At 44.5% G+C, this 22,422-nt stretch overlaps 2 protein-coding genes across 3 annotated transcripts in view; one reads left to right on the top strand and one right to left on the bottom strand.

Annotated features, from left to right (window-relative positions):
• Positions 1-6,770: 6,770 nt before the first annotated feature.
• Positions 6,771-15,166, top strand: TIMMDC1 (translocase of inner mitochondrial membrane domain containing 1). The gene is made up of 7 exons (XM_082220811.1): positions 6,771-6,995; positions 7,302-7,467; positions 8,580-8,668; positions 9,729-9,796; positions 11,802-11,880; positions 12,809-12,919; positions 14,738-15,166. Exons 1-7 carry the CDS (start codon positions 6,835-6,837, stop codon positions 14,817-14,819), a joined length of 756 nt encoding a protein of 251 aa, XP_082076937.1. The 5' UTR covers positions 6,771-6,834; the 3' UTR covers positions 14,820-15,166.
• Positions 15,167-18,041: 2,875 nt separating this feature from the next.
• Positions 18,042-22,422, bottom strand: part of CD80 (CD80 molecule) — a 42,593-nt gene continuing 38,212 nt past the window's right edge. For both annotated transcript variants that reach the window (XM_082220795.1, XM_082220796.1), the window contains one exon: positions 18,042-19,916. In XM_082220795.1, coding sequence (XP_082076921.1) covers positions 19,828-19,916 — 89 coding nt within the window. In that variant the 3' untranslated portion in view covers positions 18,042-19,827. The remainder of the gene's footprint in view (positions 19,917-22,422) is intronic.

Genomic DNA, 22,422 nt, shown 5'->3' with positions numbered 1-22,422 from the left:
CCCTCCCTCCTGCTGACGGCCTCCGGAACCCGATGCCTGGCTGCCTTCCTCCCTGCTGCTCTCCGTCTTGAGCGTGGGTCCCGACTTCCAGCTGCTGCTCTCTGAATCTCCTCTGTTCCCTTCCTCCTGGGGTGTCCCCCCGGATCCCCCCCTTGCTCTGCTCACTGGGGCTCCCTTTTGGGAGTCCTCTGACTCACTGCTTAGACTTGGAGATCTCGGGTCGTCATCATCACTCATTCTCCCTTCGGTTTCCTCCCCCTCGCTCTCTGTTTCCACCCTTCTCTGCGTCTCTGCTTCTGAACCCCTGACATCCATCCCCCCCTCGAAGCCCCCCCTTCCCCCCTCCCCGCTGTCAGGTGTGGGTGCTGGGTGCTCCATCATCATGGGAGGGAATGCTGGATACAGGTCGCTCCCCGTGGGTGGCCGCCAACTGAAGACCTCCGAGTCTTCCCCCTCGCGGCCGTCGACGTTGACTTGTTGCTCTTCCATCTCTGTACCGCCGTGCTCGAACCCGAGGTCCTCCCCGAACACGTCCATGTCAGTCTCTGCGTCGGTCGCTCGACCTGGCATCTCCCGCCACTTCCTGCGCCATTGCTCCTCTGGTCGATCGTCCCACCAATACGAGATGCCTGATGCCGAACCTGCCGGTGAACCTTCTGGGGAACGGGTGCTCCGTGCGGGTTCCCCTTCTGAGTCGAATCCATGGAACGTGCTGGAAGAAAGTGTGGGTGTGAACAACCAGTCGTCGAAGAAGCTCGCTGGCATGGGTTTGTGCGGGAAGAGGGCATGAAACTCGTCCTTGAGCAGGGGTTCCTCCAAAGCGTAGTCTGGTACCCAGCTATTGGCGCTGGCCCGGGTGCCCTCTCTGGCTAAGAGGTATTCGACTCCCTCTTCCCCCCATCTGGAGTCCAAAATCTCCGTGACCTCGTTGATGTGGTCCTGGTGCTTCACCCCCCGCGTCTCCGTCCGTTCCCGGAGCGGACTTGGCGCCGTCCCTGGCTCCTGGAACCTGTGAGGTGCCTTGTAGGGAGTGAGCACCGACCTGTGGAACACCGGATGCATTCTGGAACCCTCCGGCAGCGCCAGTCGGAAGGCTACCGGGTTGATCTGCGCTTCGACTTGGTACGGACCGATCTGCTTGTGCCCCAACTTCTTCTTGGCAAGTGACCTGGTCGGCACTGCGTGGGCTGCCAACCAGACCCAGTCTCCCACTTGGATCACTTCGCCAACCCGCCTGTGCTTGTCAGCTTGCACCTTGTAGGCGTGCTTAGCTAGCTCCAGCTGCCGTCTGAGTTGATCGTGGACCGCCTGCAGCTCTGACGCGAACGCGTCCGCCGTCTGTGGTTCTCCTTGCTGCGTTGCTGCAGTCACCATTGCTGAGGCTGCAGTGTGCTTGTGGAGCCTCCGGGGACACTCCTTCGCCAAATGGCCTGGATCCTCGCAGATGTAACACTTCCTGTTCCCTCTAGGAGGCTTCGCTTTCACTGCTGCCGGTGCTAGGGCTCTGGCTGCTGACTGAGCCCTTGCACCTCCAACCTCCATCGGTTCCCCTCCCCCTCCTGGCGGAGGTGTGGATTGCGCACGCGCTGCTTCCCTCGGAACGAAAGAGAAACTTCTCGCTGCTTCGCGCCCTCCACGTCCTTCATCTCTGCACCATGGACGTTCTTCCAGCCTCACCCCCACAGTCAGCGCCCTTTGGACCACCTCCTGCGTGCTTCGGGGCCTCTCCCCCCTTGCAATTTCATCCTTAACCGCAGAACTTAGACCCTCCCAGAAGAGGTCTCTGATAGGGGGCGAATCCCGATCCCATTCTAAAGCACTGACCAGCGCAAAAAATCGGGCGTGATACTGCCGGACGCTCGCCCTCCCTTGTTTTAGTCCATGAATCTCCCGTCTGGCAAGATCCACATCAATAGTAGACAAAAAACACGCATCCATCGCTTTGATAAAGGCATCTGCATTCTGAAGCGCCGGATCTTTATCCCTCCACAAATTGCGCAGCCAGGCTTTGGCATCCCCATGCAAATGGGACAATATGAACCCCACCTTCTCTTCCTCATCTCTAAAGTCTTTTGCCAGCAGTTGCAGTGCGCACATTACGTCTGCTCTAAAATTAGGGTACTGTTGCAAAGTCCCATCGAAGTGAGCCACAAGCCCTCCTGCTCTCCGTGCCAATCCCACGCCCTCCGGTCTGGGTCCCGGTTGCCCTTGCTTAACAAGCATTTCAAACCTGGCGTGTAGGTCTCTGTAGGCGGCTGTAGTCTCCTCCTCCCGTTTCTTGGAAGCCAATACCTCTGAGGACAACTGGGTCACTGCCTCTTGCAGCGCGGAGATCCTCTGTTCTTCCGTCATCTTGCTAACCTTTGTGAGCTTGCTTACAGACACCCCTCTTCCTCCCCTAGCGGCTTCTGCTCCCGCTGCGAGGTTTCAGGTTTCTGAAGCTTTGAAGAGATGGGTCTTACTGTCAGAGCTGCTACCAGGTCCCAGCTGACATAGGACCACGCCACACAGCGTCCACTTTAAAAGAGTCTTTATTGAGTTACAGGTTTCATTTCCGAACTGCAGCGTGCAGCTCTACACCTTCTGCCCTAGGTCGGCGAAGACCCATCTGAGTCCCCGCCTCTTGCACACCAGCTTAATACCCTAGCCTTGCTCCACCTCCTTCGCCTCTCCCTACGTCTCTGGGTCCTTCTGCCCCCCTGGGACTCCTCCCTTCTACTCTCCTCTGACGCTGACCCCCCTGATCCTTCCGCTTCCTTTCGGCGGGCTTTGGGACCTGGTTCACTCTCCGGGCTGCTTACTGCTCCAGCTTCCGCTGCATTTGAACTTGGCGCGCGCGCCCAACTCTCTACTTTCCTCTTGACCGTTGCCTCGCTCTCTGAGGAGGGCGTGACCACCCCTGACTCGTGCCCTCCCTCCTGCTGACGGCCTCCGGAACCCGATGCCTGGCTGCCTTCCTCCCTGCTGCTCTCCGTCTTGAGCGTGGGTCCCGACTTCCAGCTGCTGCTCTCTGAATCTCCTCTGTTCCCTTCCTCCTGGGGTGTCCCCCCGGATCCCCCCCTTGCTCTGCTCACTGGGGCTCCCTTTTGGGAGTCCTCTGACTCACTGCTTAGGCTTGGAGATCTCGGGTCGTCATCATCACTCATTCTCCCTTCGGTTTCCTCCCCCTCGCTCTCTGTTTCCACCCTTCTCTGCGTCTCTGCTTCTGAACCCCTGACAGTTACTTACTGTATTAAACTATTTTATCAAATCTGGAATTTTCTTTGATATCATGGAAAGTAGATTTTTCCAGAAGTGTTCAGCTATTTGGGAAGCCAAAGTTCCACTGAATTCTAGTATTCCTTTGTGGTGAAATCCTTTTGAAAAGGGAACTGATGTTCCATGATGTTTAACTGACTCACCATTAACACAAGATTAATCCTATGGAGTGGGCTGTAGTTTCTTACTGGTGAGTGAATCATTTCATGAATCATCATGGATGCAACATTTAATAATGTGATCTGTGTAGCGTTTGGACAATAGTTCTTTGCAAACTTTGAGTCTTTATATATTGCCTTCTTGCAAAACATCAATGCGGTACACAGCAATATGAAAAACTTTTTAAAGCAATTCAAAATAATCATTAAAATGAATGATTACACAACCCTAATTAATAATAACAATAATAATAATAATAATTTTATTATTTATACCCCGCCCATCTGGCTGGGTTTTCCCAGCCACTCTGGGCGGCTCCCAACAGAACACTAAAAACAGAATACAGTGGTACCTCTGGCTACAAACTTAATTCGTTCCGGAGGTCTGTTCTTAACCTGAAACTTCTTAACCTTAGGTACCTACTTTAGCTAATGGGGCCTCTCACTGCCACCACGCGATTTCTGTTCTCATCCTGGGGCAAAGTTCTTAACCTGAGGTACTACTTCCAGGTTAGTGGAGTCTGTAACCCAAAGTGTTTGTAACCCGAGGTACCACTGTAAAACTTCAAACATTAAAAACTTCCCTAGGCTAGGCTGAGAAATGCTGACCAACCCAGCTTTATAGAGTTCATGACTGAGTGAGGCAAAGCTAGACAGTATGTGGGAGATCTATGGTCAGAAACACTCACTCCCCTGCTTTTCTTCTTGTTACTAATTAACTGCCTGACGTAGCTCCTTTGAAGATTGGGGAAGTGATTCTAAAGACACAGGTTTTACTCTTTTCATGATCTGAACTACTTCCCCAAAGCTGCTATTAGCTAGAGAGAGGAAAAAGACCAGCACAGCTTCTTCCTTCGCTCTTGTTTGTGAAAAGCCACCTTGCCACTTCTATTCAAGGACTTATTTCCATGTCGCTGCAAAATCTGGGGAGGAATGAGAAAGCTTGCAGTCCTATGGAGCAAATAGCAGCCCTGCAAAAGATGGTAGTTAAGCCATTCCACATCCACATGGAAATAGCTTGAGAAGTGTGCAGCCAAGTTGTGTGTCCCATCCCTCACATCTCAAATATAGTCTCTCCTGCCTTGATTTTCAGTCTGAGTTTCTGGCAAATGATCTCATAGTTCACTTTGCATAAATCAACAGTGTCTGTTCAGTGGTAGTGTACTGGCAAATTCAGAAATGCAGGGTCCCTTCATGATAATGTGGTCTAGTGGTTAAGAATGCTGAACTAGTGCTGGAGAGACCTAGGTTCAAATCCCCACTCAGCTATGAAGCTCAACTTTTTATTTAACTTGGTTTTTTTAAAAAAAGTGTACCATCCTTCATCTGGAGATCTCAGGGCGGTTCACAATATTAAAATACAAAATACATCATAAAAACAAGAAAAAACCCACAAACCAATAACCGTCCCCCTTCCCACATCCTCCTATAAACACATTAAAAAGGGGTATAAGATGTTAATCAGCCAAAGGCCTGATTGAAGAGAAATGTTTTTGTGTGGCACCTAAAGGTGTATAATGAAGGCGCCAGCCGAACCTCCCTAGGGAGAGCATTCCACAGACAGGGAGCCACCTCCGAAAAGGCCCGTTCCTGAGTTGCCATGCTCTGAACCTTTCATGGAGGAGGCACACAAAGAAGGACCTTAGATGGTAATCACAGGAACTGGGTAGGTTCATATGTAGAGAAGTAGTCCTTAAGGTGTTTTGGTCCTGGCCTTGGGCCTAATGTATTTCACAGGGCTGAAATAAATAGTCACAGCCATGTTCCTATACAACCTACGAGTATACAGTGTGCAATATACAATAATTACACAATAATCTTATATGTGCTGCAGAAATAGTAACAGGTTTTTGATCCTCCGCAACCCTGGATCACTGCTATATAGGCCTGTACTCACTGAGAGGCGGTGAGAGAAAATTTCATATGCCGCAGAATGCTATATTAATTACTGGTTATGTCTCCTGAGTATGGTGTGTGTGTATTGTAGATATTGGAAACTGGTGCTGCATAGTATTCCTCATTACCTTCCTCACTGAGCTTATAGATGATGGGGAAGAAGAAGAAAAAACAGCATGGCACTAAAACAAATTTGCAGATGCTGTTTAAGGAAGAGGGACCAATACCAGACATGGAAGAATTAACTCAGGAAATCAAACTATGTGGCATTATTGTGCTGGATAGGAAAGAGGAAGAATGTTTAAAAATGAGACAAAACCCTAAATTTATCTTCAGTGAAGGGAATTAATCTGGTATGTTCTAAAACTCATCTTTAAATGATCTTTTGGATTAAAATAGAAAAACCTGTTTTGATGGCTGAATTAATACTGAAATTCGATTTTTTAAAAGCATTGTGACAACAAAGAACTTGGGCAACCGACAGATGTTCTGCCCTACATGATATAACAAGCAATAAACTACTTGTATTTTGTTTCTGTCACAAATGTGTTTTGGGCTGGTGAGAAAGGTTATAAACTTAAGGATTTACTTTACTGCTCTGTTGCAATTACGTATTGCAATTTGCCCATTGGCTAGTTATATGTCGGGAAGCTCAGGCAGTAAGCTTTTCTTGTTTTCTTTTCCATTCCGGATAAGAGCATGAAAGATTGACTTCGCTCAGTGATGAAAACTAAGGTAACTTTAAGTACAACTGCTGCTGACAGTGGGTATCACTGGACATGATGGAACTTATTTTTGATCCAACGTGCATAGGATTGCATTACATATTTACCCCTAGTACAGTTAAAAGAACCTTGCTTTAAGTTCCTCAACAGAATTTGGAGCAAGTTTGCACTGTAGTCTCCAGTAGCAGTGCTTTTAAAATATAGCTGGAAGCGTTAAATCTTACTAGCTTTGCCTTGATAGGCTTCGTCAGAGGGGAGGAATACATACAGCAGTGGACGTATATCGTTCCGCTTTTTTTTTTAAAAAAAAAAGCCAGAGCAAATAAGTCGTCTGCAAAAATAGACAGGGCTCTTGAGCCTCAACAGCCGTGCAAAAAAGGGAATTTCCGCTTGTCGTGCCCCAATATTAATATCTTGCCACCACGCTCTTTTTAAAACCCCAAATCCTTTCCACTCTATCGACAATAGGGGCAGAGGAGGTGCAACAGAGTATGCACGGTGCTTCCTGCAAAGCAGCTGGTCAGGATTGCGCACGCGCAGTGGCGGGAATCCAACACCTCCCTCCCCCGAGCTCGCACCGCCTCCCGCTTCGCATAACCCACTGGCCGGGGGTTGGTGGGGGGGGGGGCGGCGGGTGGAACGGAAATGCTTTCCAGCCGGGGAGTTGCCTGCGCTGCGTCCTCCAAGGCGCCAGGGCGGCGCGCTCCTCCTCGGCCCACTTCCGGCACAGCTGAGTCCTCGAGGGAAGGTCCTGGGAAGCGGCTTCTGGGGGAGAAAGAGCGCTCGGCTGTTTGGCGATGGAGCCTCTGCCGCCGCCGCCGCCGCTGCAGGGGCCGGTCCGAGCCTCGGCTGCCTCTTCTCCCGCGCTGGCCGCGGGGCAGCCCAGGGCTTTGAGCAGGCCGGAGCCGCCGGGCTCGGGCTCGGGCTGGGAGCGTGTCCGGGAGCTCTTCCGGCGAGAGTAAGCCCGAGGGTTTTGTTTTGCAAGAATGCGAGGGTCGCCCGGGAAGCGGCAGGCGCCCCCGTCTCCTTGCAGCCAGGCGGGGCGGGCGCGGGGCTGGCAATGGACGCAAAGGCAAAAGCCCTGCCGAAAGCCCACTCGCATGTCTCGAGCCTCACACGGGCACTTCCAGCCTCTGTTGACAATGTGGCTTCGTTTAACGCTGGCGTTGCATGGTGGGGGGGGGGGTTCGGGATTTCTGAAACGTGAAGGGGGCTTTTTATGTCCTGAAGACTTGAGTTCTCATCGAAGCATTTTCTCCCGCAGCGAGCTAAATCGGTATCCTGAAGAAACGGTCGATATCATCAAAGCAACGTTTTGCGGGGGCATTGTCGGCATGGTCTATGGCGGGGTACCCGGTTTTATAAACGCCAAGAGACGGTACATTGAGCAGAGCCAAGGAGAGATTTTCCACAATCGCTTGGATGCTGCGGTACGGACAGATTCCTGGCATGGTAGAGCACACATCAAATCAGTCTTCTCAATAAAGCCCTTACACAAATCTCCTTTAGTGAGCACACTAGGAGTGCTATGGACACTTGTCACTAGCACTTCAAAAAGTCGGTTGTAGAGCTTGGGAAGGGCAACCAAAACTATCAAGAAGCATGTTATGATGTTATGGGCTTTTTAGTTTAGAGAAAGTGCAGGTCATGATAAAGGTGTGTACTTGGTATGGAAAAACTGATTCCAGTAGATACAAGTTTTTCCCTTTTCATATAATGCTAGAACCTGTGATCATCTGATGAAGCTGAATGCTGGAATATTTAGGACAAAAGGAAGTGCTCCTTCACACACCACATAGTTAAGGATGGTATTTGCTGCCAGAAGATGTAATATGCCAGGTTATGTGGCTTTACAAGGGGATTATTCATCAATAATAAAGCTGTCGATGGCTACTAGTCATGTTGGCTGCATGCTGCCTCCAGTCTTGTGAGTTGGTGTACCTGTGAATAGCAGGAACATACCGTGGAACATGTGGGAATGTGCCATTGTACTTGTGTTCTGCCTGCGGGCTTTCCATAAAGATTGGGTTGGCCACTGTGACAATAAGAAACTGGACTCGATGGGGGTAGATTGAGGATCACAGCCAGCGTTTCCATATTGCCTGGGTTAATAGTCTGGATAATATAACTGAAGGCAATTAAAATGTTCTGAGATGAGTACTGAAAAATCCAGAAATAAAAAAGCAGGTTATGTGCATGTACAAATGAGCTGAGTGGTCCATAGTTTTGTCAACAGTAAAGCCTGCTGAATTGTTTCTGGTGCAAGGGTCTAGTCCAGAATCCAGACTATAAAGGCGCAGGTGGGGATGTGCATGCAGAAGCAAAATAAATAACTAAATTGTGTGAAATGGGAGATACTGGACTTCTTTGATTCTTTCTGCTTCTAAGCAAATATTTTAGCCCCTATGTAAGATACCTTACTAGTAGGCCTCTTTTTCTCATTAACCTCAGGAATGGTACATATAAAATGTCATTTGGGGCGTAATAAAAATTGGTAGTGTGGCCTGACAATGTCTTTAAACTTTTGTAACTTTCTTGATAGCGAACTGCACATCGTGCAGCAACCAGGGGCTTCATCCGTTACGGTTGGCGTTGGGGCTGGAGAGTTGCTGCCTTTGTGGCAATATTCAAGTGAGTATGCTTATTCTTGGTTGGAGGAGGCAGTTAATGTACAATAACTGTTTTAAAATGTTACCATTGTCATATCTGTAAGCAGTTAACTTGCAAGATGAGACAGTTTAAATAGAACCTCTCCTTGTGTCCTTTCCTTCTGACCATCATCACCATCAGATGGTGTAGAGTCTTGTAAAAACAGCTTATCTACCCCCAGCCAATCATTAGGCCTTGCATAAGGCAAACCAACCATTTCTGCTCTATCAAAAAAAGCTATGTTGGCATATTGAGAGCTGTGACTGCTTCTCCTCAGAAGGTCTATAGTCATTCTGTAACATCATAGCAGACCAGCTAATAAGAACTCTCAGGCGACTGGTGAAAAACTGTCAATTTTTCTATTTATATCTGGGGTGGGACCAGGGTCTGACTGCGGTGCTCTGGGCCTACATTCAACCCTTATGACCCTCCTGAGACCATAATCCCTCCCAAGGTTTTTTCCTTGGTTGGAATGTATGAATGCTTCCTGGACAGAGGATGGGAGAGGGTATGTTGAGAAAGCTTGCATGTATGGAATGTATATTTTTAAGCTGAAATGACTGTTTTATATAAGATCCAGGGATAGGCTTTATTTTACTTATTTTTTTAGTCTGTCATTTATAATTAAAACTCCAATTATTTAAAACTCTTACCTCAGGTAATTGAAATTGTCCTTGAACTTGAAATGGCATACTGTACTCAGTATCCAAATTACAGCCTGCTTTGTACATTATTTTTCCCTCTAGTTTCCATTAGTAGAAAAAACATGCATGCTATCACTTGTGAAGTATGTGTTTCACGTTTTGCCATAAATATATGGATCGGGAAGTGTATATTTTTCCTGTATGTTGCATGTAAACTTTGTCCTGTGTAGAAAAAGTCACATGTGAAATGATTCTAAATACTCACCGTATCGTCTAAAATGGGAAGAGTTAGCAAAAGTTTTAGTCAAGAACTACAGGCCACTGTTTGGACCACCAGAAATAAAAGTCTTTTTCTTTCATTGGGCAGTTTTCCTTATTAATCCTTGTTTTTCTCACAGCACAGTGAGCACTGCTATGTCTGCATACCGTGATAAAAACGCCCTCAGTCACTTTGCCGTTGCAGGAGGTGAGGCGATGATATTTGAATGTTCCGTTTTGAATGAGGCAGAAAAGTTGATTGGAGAAAATTAGTTTCAGAGCTCAAGAGTTCTGCTTCTTGGTCTATTAATGTTCACTTTTTGACCCCGATCAAATTCTAAAATACAATTTGTTACTTAATATGATTTTTTTTTAACCAGGCAGATCTTTGGGATTGGCATTTCTGTCCTGCTGATTTCAGAAAAACTCATTTCCAAATGTGTATGCTTATGATGACAGCATTAATATTGTGCAAACTATAGTCGTTCTTTGGTGAAAGGTTCTTAAAGGATTATAATATTAGAGGATTAGTAAATAATTTAGGCTACAATCCTATTCCCAGTTACTTGGTAGTAAGTTCCCCTGAACTCAAGGAGACTTACTTCTGAGTAGATATGTAAAGGATTGTGCTGTCAGTCATGTTAAATATGAATGGAGAATTGGGAAGCCAGCAAAGGAGAGGCATCTTCTCAGTTTCTCTTTCATTGCGAGATTTTGCTACTAAATTAATCTTATATTGAGAGAAGCCATTTTTTGCTACCTCTGAAAAGTGCTATAAGTGGATACTAATTTGTATTTTTGTACATGCAGAAATTAAATCTTATAATTAAAAACACTTAAAAGAGAAACTTAATCCCTGCCCTAATTTTTCTGTCTGACTAAGCTGTCTGCTGTGAAACTGCTATAGTCCTCTGACATAAAAATGGCCCTCTTGAACCGACACATCCAGATTTTTAAAAATATATAATAACTGAGAAAAATCTAAAGGAACAGTTCACCATATCCTGCTTTGTAATCTCCTTTGGTTTCAGCTGAGTTTGAACTGAGTCCTACATAAACCTCGCTGAAATTATTAGAGGCTGCACCCTTTTAAAGGTACATTGTCAACCTCTTGCAGATTCCACTTGGCATCTTGTCCGTCTGTTTTTTTGCAGACCCATTTTTGTAAAGCTATCATGACAACATGAAAGGACAATCTAATTCTCTTCCTAGATATCTTTGGTCAGTACGTAAGAAAATTATTATGTGGGAGAGGTCTTTGTTTTATCAACATCTTTTCTTTTTTGTGAAAGCCCCAGAGCTGACCCGTTTTAATGCATTTCTGCATATTATTGAAACTAGTAGTTTATGACTTGCCAGCATTCCCAGCTTCTGGCTCCACAAATAGAATTAGGAATTCTTCTAATTCATAAGGGAGCATCACATTACCCAAACACTGCATGGATGAAGGCAGCAGCTCCTGCTGGTTGCATATACCTAGAAAGAAGTACCAACTTTCCTTTCACAAATGGGAGCCATAACAGTTCTAACTTGAATGTGCTGTTGGCCACAGCTGCTTATGCCTGACAAATGACTGGTAGATTATTTCCCCCATAGATGGTAATTGTTATGATTCCTTACAGCACTCAGCTATTGTAATTTGGTACCTCTTTACGCTGGTCCTTGACACTTGAGATGTACATTTTTAGGATCCATTATTGTAACTTGTTTTAATTGGGTTTTCATGTTGTTGTGAGCTATCCTGGGACGTTAGAATGAAGTGTGGGCAATAAATCAATGAATAATGATAATAAGCAAAAACCTATAAAATCAGTTGAAACTTTGAAGACAGACTGGTTTCTAAGTTGTGCTGACAACAGAGACTTCTCATATTGTGTTCTAAAATGAAATAGACATTACAGTTGCTGCAGCATACACTTTTAAGTGCGGACGTAACAAACACGTGCACAAGTTTTTTAAGATATGCGTACGGTGCCTGTACATATTTGCTGTAGGAAATACGGATGGTCCCCCCCCCAAAAAAAAAATTATAATATTTGGAGCTGCCCATAGCTGAATCTTTAGTGTGTAGTCCTGGAGCAGAGTCCAGTTTTACAGGACACGACAGGAAAAGGGGAGGCAGAAGGAATGACAAAAAAGCTTTTTCATTGTAGCTGAGACTTCTTGCAAATCTCTTGTGTGTGGTCTGATTCTATTGTTTTTCTTATTTCTAGGTTGTACAGGAGCCTTGTTCAGAATGCACTTGGGCTTGAGAGGTTTGGTTGGCGGGAGCCTTTTTGGGACGTTGTTGGGGTAGGTTGCTCATAGATGTACAGTACGTGTACACACAGATGCACTAGGAACCAGAAGTGCTTCCTTTTGTTGGGTGTGATAGTCTGCAGGTGTCATTACAAGTTCGTTTTTGAATCTTGACAGGATTTCCTGCAAACTTCCTTCTAGCCTTAGACCTCGTCTGTTTTCTCTCTTACTGCAGAAGGTGGCTATTTTTCTTCCAATTTCCCACTTAGTTTTTCTGCATTCTTCTTAAACAGAAATTGATTTTTATTTGCCTGTCTACTAATGTTTAAATGGGTAGAGGTGCTGATTTTTTTAAAAACACACACACCAATATATTGATTGCTGTGGTGGGTCAATTGTTACTTTGGAGGATCCATTGTCCTTTTGTTCTCAGTCAGCTTTTTCAGCCCATCATTTCTTTTCTTCTTGGAGGTGGGTGGGAGTAAATGTTTAGTAGACATAGGGTCAACATTTAGGGAATCAGTTTAATGGAGAAGACCCACACAGAATTACGTTTTCTAATTATAAGAACAAAACAATAACAGTTAAAAATGGTGGATTCCCTTTCCAGATTTGGGACACTTTTCTTCACCTCTACTACATCAATAGTTTTGATGTGTGTTGCGTGCTGGGTATGGGCAGTAATGTTTAATGTAAAAAAGAGTAAAGGAAGATGGCATGTTCTCTATTTGTGTTTGACAGTAGAATTGAGCTCCTATTTTGCTACTGCTTTTAAAAAAGCCTTCAATCAATCTTTATTGTGGTCAAAGACCAGACAGCAGAATTAACAACAGCCACATATACTATAGCTTTAAAGAAAGAAAATGGATGAATAGGAGAAGGCACAGATGCAACTACTGACAGAGTGACTGGTCCCCCATTGTTTATAAGTAAGAAAGTGCTCCATATGGCAAAATGTACTTCCTGTGTCATCATCTTGCAGTGTACCTGCTGGAGCATTACTGATGTCAATGCAAAAATTTGCTGGCGAAACCTTGATCGAGAGAAGAAAACGAGAGCAATGGGAGCTGTATGAACAGAAGCTGGCAGAATGGTAAGGAACCAGTGCTGTTAGGTTTTAATTATTAACTCTGCTACTGAGCCAGGGTGGATCTGCTCTTCCTCTAGGAGTGCTACACAATGATTTTAGCCATCTTCCACTAGTGATGTGATATGATGCTCTTGACACTGACCATCAGTCATCTTTTGCTCGTTTTGAATTTTCAACTTTTGCATTTTCTGGAGCTTTTGCTGATATGGAATTGGTAGTTCCATAAAAATCCATATACTGTTGGTGTAATGGGCCCGTGACTTGATTTTAGCATTATTTGTAGAATCCTCTCAAAATCTATGGCAATTGACAAATGGCACACTAGCAACAATGGCATTTTCTGGGTATCTTGTGATCTCAAGGGTGGGCTATAGCCATTTTTCTAGCCACCCAGTCTTATTTGCTAAAGTGGCTAACAGTATAGGTAATTTTAAACAATGAAGGAGCATAGGAGAACTCTATTTCTTCCAGATGTTTTGGACTACAGCACCCATCAGCCTGAGGTAGCATTGCCTAATGGTCAGGGATGATGGGAGCAATAATCCAGCAACATCTGGAGTGCCGTAGATTGGAGAAGACTGTTCTAGCACCAAGTTAATAATGCTTTATGGAGCATTCTAATTTATTAAAAAGCATTATTCACTCCCACTTGGTTGTATCACATGTAGTATTTCCCAGCCTCTTCCCTACATAGTTTCTGTATTAGTTTTCTCCCCTTGTACACTGGTTTTAAAGTTATAACCTCCTGAATAAAAATACAAGAGGGGAAGAACATTTTACAATTACGAACAGCCTTCTAGAGCTGTTTCCAGATGAAAATTTTATCCTATAGTTTTAATATATTTCTCATATATTCAGTGTCCAGTTTGTTCATTAACTTTTCTGTGTGAACTGATCAGTTTGTCCTATGCAGGCATGTGGGCAATGGCAGATACAATGTAGGTGAAAAAGCCCTTTATAGCATTTCATTGAGCCCTATTGAAAGTGTTTCCAGGATGTAGGAAGGGAAGAAAGGGTTGTCTTTAAGAAAAAAATAGTTGTCATGTGGAGGATTGTGTGAAGGAATAGTCTCTGTTTGAAACAATTCGTTATAGACCGTTAATGATTTGTCAGTGGTAAATGGATTGGCTTCAGCCTACAATGTTTGTTTGTTTTTTAAAATGTATTTTTATTAAAGATTTCTTAGTGTACAAAAACACATGCGTTATCTCTTTTTTCAAGTTGTGTTTTCTACAGTTTGGTTTCATTTGTTGTGAGACATTAGTGTTACATACAATGTTAGGTTAGGAAGAAAAGGGGGGGCGAGAGGGGAAAGGGTGGGTGGGGTGGGGTGGAGTGGAGTGGTTATGTCTCCATTCTTCTACTTAGTGTATGTGTGGGGTTTTGTGTCAGCGTCACTTGTCTGGGTTCCCTTACTATTCGCTCATTGTGTTTCCTTGGTGGGGAGAGAGGTTGGGGTTGGCCTTGGGTGTGGTTGGTTGTCTTTGGGTGGCTGTAGTGAGATTTGTTTTTGTGAGTGAGTGGGGTGTGTGTGTGTGTGTGTGTGTGTGTGTGTGTGTGTTTGAATCAGGTTAGCCAGATTGATTCGTATGCTGTTGGTGGATTCTTGTCATTGTCTTGTTAGGCTGTGTATGTGATAAAGGGGAGCCATACTGGGGTGAAGGCATCTTCTTCTATTTGTCCCTGTGTCAGTTTCAGTTTATTAGTTAGTTTTTCTAATAAGTTTCAGCCTCCAATGTGAATGGTGATATAAGCATATGAGGTGCCGTTTTGTTTTCCTCTCAGAAGTACAACCATGTTCTTTTGTCTTTTTCTTTTCAGGAAGACCAGGCTCAGCGTCACTGAAAACATCTCAAAGGAAATGGATGATGTACTTCAGGAAGGAGCTTCTCCCAGATCATGAGTGAAAACAAATGTTTTTAGTATTGCACACTGGAACTCTTAACAAGTGGTGTTAAAAGTTTTTCTTGTGGCCTGTTGCTCATTACACAATGGACTCTCTTGAAGAGCTCCTAGGTTTTGTCAGATAAACCAGGAACATGGAAAGTTCAGCTTCAGGTGATGACTAGCTCCCTCTTTAGTTGGGAGAGGAATAAGCTTGAATTACTTCTCTGGATAGAGAAAATACAAAATTCACTTTTTGGGGATATGCTCTAAGGCATAACATGGGTGTATTCCGAAGGTCTCCAGGGTAAGTTGATGGGTTGAACAGTGGAGTAAATCTAAAACAATAAAGAAAAATAATTATTATTTTGAATGTTCATTGCTATATGAATTCTTGGGTTTGGTGCCACTCCTCTTTTGAATGCAGTACTATAAATCTTAACTTACCTTTGACCTTACTACGTACCAGGAGACATAGGTGCTGGGGGGGGAGCTAGGGCTCCCCCAATATTTCTGAATAAAGCACTGCCCCCCAAGGTCTGCGGCAGCCATGTGTGCATGCTCATGTCACGTGTGCAAGCTGTGGGGCTTCCACACAACACGTCAGCAAAAATGTTCTGCCATTACAATATAAAACTGCATTGACTAGCTTTGGTATGTTTCACTTGGAAGGAGTTCCCTTGGAATAAATGAGAAAATAATGGTGCTATTGCAGTGTCCTGCCTCCTTGCCCCTGATGTTCCATGTCCCCAACAGCCATTACTGGGCTGCTCTTTATTAATATACAGTAACCATAAAACATAAACAAAATTAAATAGTAAATTCAACAATAAAATCTACAACCTCCTTACAACTGCAGCAAGTTAAGTTTCTGTGGGCTTTAACAGGATACTACCAGTATATTTTTTTTATCGGGTTGTCAAAATGTTCTGTGCCTACGTGTTTTGTTGAGAATTGTGAAGCTGCACATGCTTTGACTATTTGTTGCTGGTGGTTGTAGTATTTGTATACTGATTCCCCCCCCCCACGAGCTCAAGGATGTGTGCATTGTCTTCCACTTCCCCATTTTTATTTTCACAACTGCCCTGTGAAGTAAGATATGCCGAGAGCTGGTAGTTTAGACACCGAAGTTGTGAAACTACACATACTTAAGAACATTTCCTGCTTTTTATTTATTGGGGTTGACAAACATTTTTTGTTTTGCCATTTTGCTGTAAGTATGAAATGTAGTAGTTAAAACATTGTATTACATGATCTGTGATACAAATATGTATCTTGCTTTTCTACTCAGGAGCCCGAGGTTGTATACATTATCCTCTCCTGCCCTCCTTTATCTTGGCCTAGCCTACCATGCAGGGCTGGTGCAAAGTTAATAAGCAGCAGGTCTCTCCATCAGATTTTGGGGTGTGTGCAGGGGCCTCACATCACATGCAGTGTACCAGGCCCTGGAAAAACCCTGTTGGCATCCTTGTGTACAATCCCAACTCAGTTGCCTACAGATTTTCAGGATTTTTTAAAAGCGCATTCATGCCCAATATACCAAAGTTTGGCCTAAAATAGTGGCATTTCCTGCAGTATAAGTGTTACAGAAAAATCTAGGTGCGAGGCTGCTCAGTCACCCAGCTTGTGGGCAGAGCCTGTCGGTCCCTGTGGAATAAAGGAAGGAGTCCAGCCACCAATCAGAGCAAATAGCTGTAGACCAAAGTTTATTGTGCAGCAGGTTCAAAGAGGAATGGGGTGACAATGACTTTTAAAACTTTCCCACCATATCCAAAATACAGTTTGTACAGTATCATTGCTACATCACTGACATGTCACAAAAGGGGAGGAGTAGACGGGTTACACTAGTTTAACCTTGGCAAACATGTCCAGACAAGTCTTTGGTACAAGATTAGCATAAGCAGACATGTCAGGGCAAGGCCCAGGTATAAGATTAGCATAGGCAAACACCTCTGAGTCCTACCGCCCAAAATACAATAGAACTTCCTTTGCATGTCTGGACTCCTTGGCAAGTCTGGTGATGGGATTAGGCTTCCCTTGGCCAACAGTCAGCTCAGCAGTTGTCACCTCTGGTCACTTCCTGGGGTAGGAGGTGTGTATACACATCCTCATGCTTGGGGAGGTGGCAGGGAAAAGAGTCGTTTTTCCAAGGGCAAAATAGTGTTGAAATGGAGGAAACTGGCAAAGGAGTTGATTTTATATGATTGTTAAAGCTAGGTAACTTCCCTGAGCTGCCAAGTCGAAAGGATACATTTATGCATTATATTTGTAACAACTTTAAAGATGTGCCCCCCCCCCCGTAATTTCTGTAACAATAAGCATACTTGAAATCACAAGTTGCCTTCTGCCCTAAGGGTGGAATGTCTTTGAAAAGATGGTTTTGATGTAGTGAAAACGCTTGGCAATTGTTCTGAAAAGGGGTTTTTGGCCCCACCTATTTGGGTACGGTGGTACCTCTGGTTGCAAACTTAATCCATTCCGGTTTGTAACCGGAAACCACTCATAACATGAGGCGAGCTTTCGCTAATGGCGCCTCTCACTGCTGCCGCACCACCGGCGTGCAATTTCCGCTTGCATCCCGGGGCAAAGGTCACAACAAGGGACATCTACTTCCGGGTCAGCAGAGCGCGTAACCCGAAGGATTCATAAGGAGGACGGTACGTAACGTGAGGTACCACTGTACATGGTAGCTATAATTTGTCACTGTAACCATTGTATCTTGGCTTTCTTTAGTGCTGGAATTCAGCTGTGTACAGAGGTTCTCAGGAAGTCTCCTGTCCAAGCTCTGATGAGACCATGAACTGCTCAGTTTCTGTAAGGATTACCAGAAATAACCACAAAATATTTGGGCTTTCTTTTCCTTCCACAATTGCGATAAAGCCGTTACCTAGTAGAATACACAGATTTAATGAGACAAGTGATCCATTTGCCACAAACATCATTGGGGAGGAAAGGAGTAGGATGAAAGCCACAAACCATAATTGGTTTGTGTAAATTGTGGCTGAGTTTTTATGACTTATTGTTCATGTCTTTGCTCTCTTCAGGCACTCTTTTTTGCCCATAAGAAAATGAGAATAAAAGGCCTGTTAAATGCAATGAAAGAAAAAAAAAATCCTAAATAATCCAGTTCACTTACTGCACTGGCTCATTTATTAAAAGCCTGAGTCTATATAACCATACATTTCATTAAATAGAATAACCAGGCACAAGTGTGTTTTATATTTGAAGTGCAAAAAAGACAAAAGTTTAACTTTATTTTATTCGTATAATTGTATAAAAATAGGTTAAAAACAGCAGCCACCATCTCAGGCTGAGGACACACACACACACACACACACACACGTATATACAGTATATAAGGATGATTTGCTGAAAAGCTAATGCTAAAATATAACTTGGCATAATTACAGATTTAACCTAGTTTACAGTCAAGAATAAAGTGAAAATAGGAGACAGCGATGCTTGGATACATTTTGCACAGCTGAGAAATACATTGTTTGGGAAGCCTGCAGAAAAGCTGGGCTGCTTTAAACAGACAGGACTTACAACGTTACAGTTCCTATTGTGATATGAAAGGTTTACAAATAAGCAGACACCCTAAAAACCTGTCCACGTCCTTTGTTAATCACCTTAGATACAAACTTTAATGTGGCAGGGAAAGTTTCTGCTAAAGTGTTTGTGAAACTTGGGTCTGCTTTCTTCAGTGGTTGGGTTAACTCTCGGTTTAAACCAAATAATGGTGGTTTAGAGCCTGTTTACATGACAAACTGAGTGAGTTAGAAGATAAACTGAGTTAACCCCTGGCTCTTGGGCATTTTCTTTCTCCATTGAATGCAATGGAAGAATCCTGCTTAAGAGTTAAGTGTGCTTATAGTATTGAAATCCTGATGCTCAGATAGGCACATATCCCATTAAAGCTTTATACATTATAAATCTTATTACAGCAGTAGCAAATGAATATTTAAAAATACTCATATGGCCAATAAATAGTTCTTGCTACCCCTACATTTACATAGAGGGTCCATAGCAACAAGTATAATAAAGCTATAAGCCTGCCAGGCTTATTTTCTGGTAAATAAAATTAGGGATGAGAGGTGATAAATTATGTGCAAGCCACAATTTAAGTTGAAGGAGAGTTTCCAAAATGAGAAAACATTCTTTACCCTACATAGCAGGCAATAATACTCTTCCTGGGTATGGCTTCTCCAGCTGCAGAACCATACTAGTACCTTCCATTCTGTTGCAAACTGCATGCGTGGATGGCAAATAATGGCGAGAACATCTCACCCTTACACTAAATACACCCCTAACTGAGGATTTTATTACAACGCGAGTGAGAGCTAGTTTAGCAAAGCTCAACGGGCTCTGCAGCTGGGGACAAGTGGTCCAGTCTACCAAGCATCCCATGTGGTGCCCCCAATTAGTTTTGGGTGCTGGGACGCCGATACCTCATAAAAGGAGCGTTTGCTTTCCTTGGTGCGATTTCGGAGACAGAGCATTGCCAAAGCATTTCTCCCTTTTCCACTTGAAACGGGTGGTGCTTGGCTGGTGGAGTTGCTCACAAGTCACGAGGAAGAGGTGGTTTCACGCAGTAAGATGGCTGGAGATGTCCAAGCCAGTGGATCTGTCCCAGCGGGAGTGGGGGAAGCACTCTTTGGTTTGAAATGAACTTCACTGTAAAATTTCTGCTTATGAAGAACAACGGTTCATTTCCCCTTCCAAATCAGGCAGTTGTCTAGAAGATGGTACTACGCGTTGTATGTAGTTATCTGATCGTTTGGCGGGGGGGTACTTGTAAAAAAATGCTGTTGAGGTGGAACAGTCAGTATGATGGGTAGTGCTTTTAACCCTTACCCCTCCTGCCCTTTTTCTGAGCAATGCTTCTATCACACCTGGAAAGAGAGAGGTATGCCCTGTGTCGTCGGGAAGAGTGATGCACTCCAGGTTCTGGGATCCAGGGTGATTATGTCCATTTCACCAGAGCAGAATGTTGAAAATCAAATGCCACTGCCCAGGTTTCTCTATGGTCAGGCACATGCTGCTTCCGATGTCCCGTTGGAAAGCTGCTGCGATGTCATTTCACTTGTTGCCACTGGCTGGTGAGATGTCACAGGCTCTGAAACGTCAATTGGTTCAGCAACATTGAACAGAAAATCTTTACCAACGTGACTAAGAATTTTAAAAATATGTCAAAGAGTGGGGGTGGGGAGAACTCCCATTAGTCATGAGGGTGGAGCATGGGTCAAAAAGTCAATAAAGAACAACAAAACATAGGCTAAGAGGCAATGACCAGTCAGGGTCACCCAGTGAGCTTCATAGCTGAGTGGGGATTTGAACTCTAGTCTCCCATGTCTTAATCCAGGGGTGGGATACTTTTGGACTTGCAGATGTCACTAAACTACAAATCCCACCATCCCAGGCCATTGGTCATGCTTGCTGGGGCTGAGGAGAGTTGCAGTTCAGCAACATCTGCAGAGGCAAAGGTTCCCCACCCCTATCCTAATCCAACACTCTAACCCATGGGTTGGCAAACTAAGGCCCAGGGGCCGGATGTGGCCCAATTGCCTTCTGGATCCAGCCCACAGATGGTCCGGGAATCGCTGCATGGATCAGCGCAGGGATTCTGATGGTTCGGGCTGCGCCATTTCCCCCCCTCCCTCACACACACCGTGGCAGCGCCTCCTCCCTCCTGGCTTCTCCCAGCCCTGCCTAGAGGAGGAAGGGGGCTGGGCTTTGTTGATGGCTGAGCGCCATTTTAAGCAGCCCCTCTCTGGAGCCAGCCCTTTCATGTCACTCATTGTCCCTCCGCTGCCGCCGCCAGCCCTTGCCACTCCCAAGGCACGGGTAAGCGACCACCGGGTCTCATCCAGTGTTGTGGAGAAGGGACGGGAGAGTCGGGGGATTTTTTCTTCCAAAATATAGTCTGGCCCCCCACAAGTTCTGAGGGACAGTGGACTGGCCCCCTGCGGAAAAAGTTTGCTGACCCCTGCTCTAACCACTACACCACTCAGAACTAGCACTCTGAATTGTTCTCAGAAGTTAGAAAAAAGTTCAGACGAGCAAATACGGCCTATCAGCAGACAGAGTAGCAGAGTTCAGTAATAGCCAAAGCTTTGGGAGTTTGGGACTTATTCCACTTTGCAACTAATTTTAAGACTGCAAAGGAGTCTAAATACAAAGTAGTTTCTGAGTTTGTATTTAGATTGTAAGCCTGCAGTCACATATGTTACCTTCCACATGCCGAACTATTTGACACAGCATCTCTTGTAAATAAAATAAATAAAAATAATTTTAAACTTCATCTCTATTATCCTGCAGTATGTGTTGCTTTCCATAATACTGTTGCAGTGGTTCCCACTAGTGCATCACATCCATGCATGCTCTGAAGAATTCATTTATAGTTGAAGAATACATTTAACCAATCCCTGATTTTTTTTCAAATAAAACTGGTGCAAATTGAAATGTTTCATGGTCATTTGGTTCTGGGGTGGTAGTTGAAAATACCACTTTGTGTATATCACTAGCTTCATTGGCCTAACATTATGAAAACTGGAACTGTCTTCTTGCCTGCATACAATAGAAGAACCAGCTACTAGAATTGCCCTTTCATTCACCGAAAGGGGAACCTGAAGACAACCAATGTAACTTGCAGCCAGAGGCATTTTTAACAGGCAGTTGCCCTGAAGAACAAACTCACTGACCCCCCCAACTCCCCTCTTTCAAAGGTCAGGTTTAATTCTCAAGATTGAGTGCTAGGGGTGTGGGGAAATTCTTTTACATATTTATTTACATTGTGGAATATAGGCTAGGGAAGTTGGAGCATTCTTAAGAAGCAGAGGGTATAATGTTTTCAGAGTGTGGCTTCATTCCCTTTTACGAAGCTGCAGCACTAAGCTTAAGGAATCTGGAGGCAACATTTTCTCAGGAAAAATGTTTGCAGACTCACAACTCAGCCACGTAACCTGGAAAAGAATATGGTCCAGCACTATGGCTCCAGTTGAATATTGGGGCTCATTCACACTTGTTTCCCAATGCACATATATTTCAGTTTGCCCTGGGATGATGGCTGCTCTCCCTCCCCAACACTTAGTGTTATTTTTTTTGCTGAGCTGAAATATTCCTGGTTTCGGAGGGGTTGTGTGTTGTTGTTTTTTTTAAGTATGATTTTAGCTTGTTGCTTTTAGTCCTGTAAACCTCTTACTATATTTTTTATGAATTCGCGGGCAGCACGCCAGGGAAAGGGCCCATTGCCCTAGTGGGACTAGAAATATTGTTAAATAAATAGGATTGCATTCAATGCTGGCCTTACTCAAAGTAGACCCACTGAAATCAATGAACATGATGAACTTGGGCTCATTAATTTCAGTGGGCCTAGTCTGTACTGAGCTTAGCTGGATACAACCCATGAAAAGCAAACATTCATTTCCTAACATGGCTACAGTTTAAGTTGAGCATGTAATGAGCCTAAGGATCTGCTTGCAATGTTTGGCCACAGCCCTGGAACATGTAAACTATGAACAGTGGTTTGTTTCCAGTGGTAACCTAAGGGTTTATGAAAAGATACCTATTGCATTTATATGCTGCCTTTCTTCTTGGTGGTGTGCATGGTTCTTCTACCCCTA

This window comes from Podarcis vaucheri, assembly GCF_965113315.1.
Source record: "Podarcis vaucheri genome assembly, chromosome: 4".
NCBI classification, from domain to species: Eukaryota; Metazoa; Chordata; class Lepidosauria; order Squamata; family Lacertidae; genus Podarcis; species Podarcis vaucheri.
This window is presented reverse-complemented; position numbering and strand designations above follow the sequence as displayed.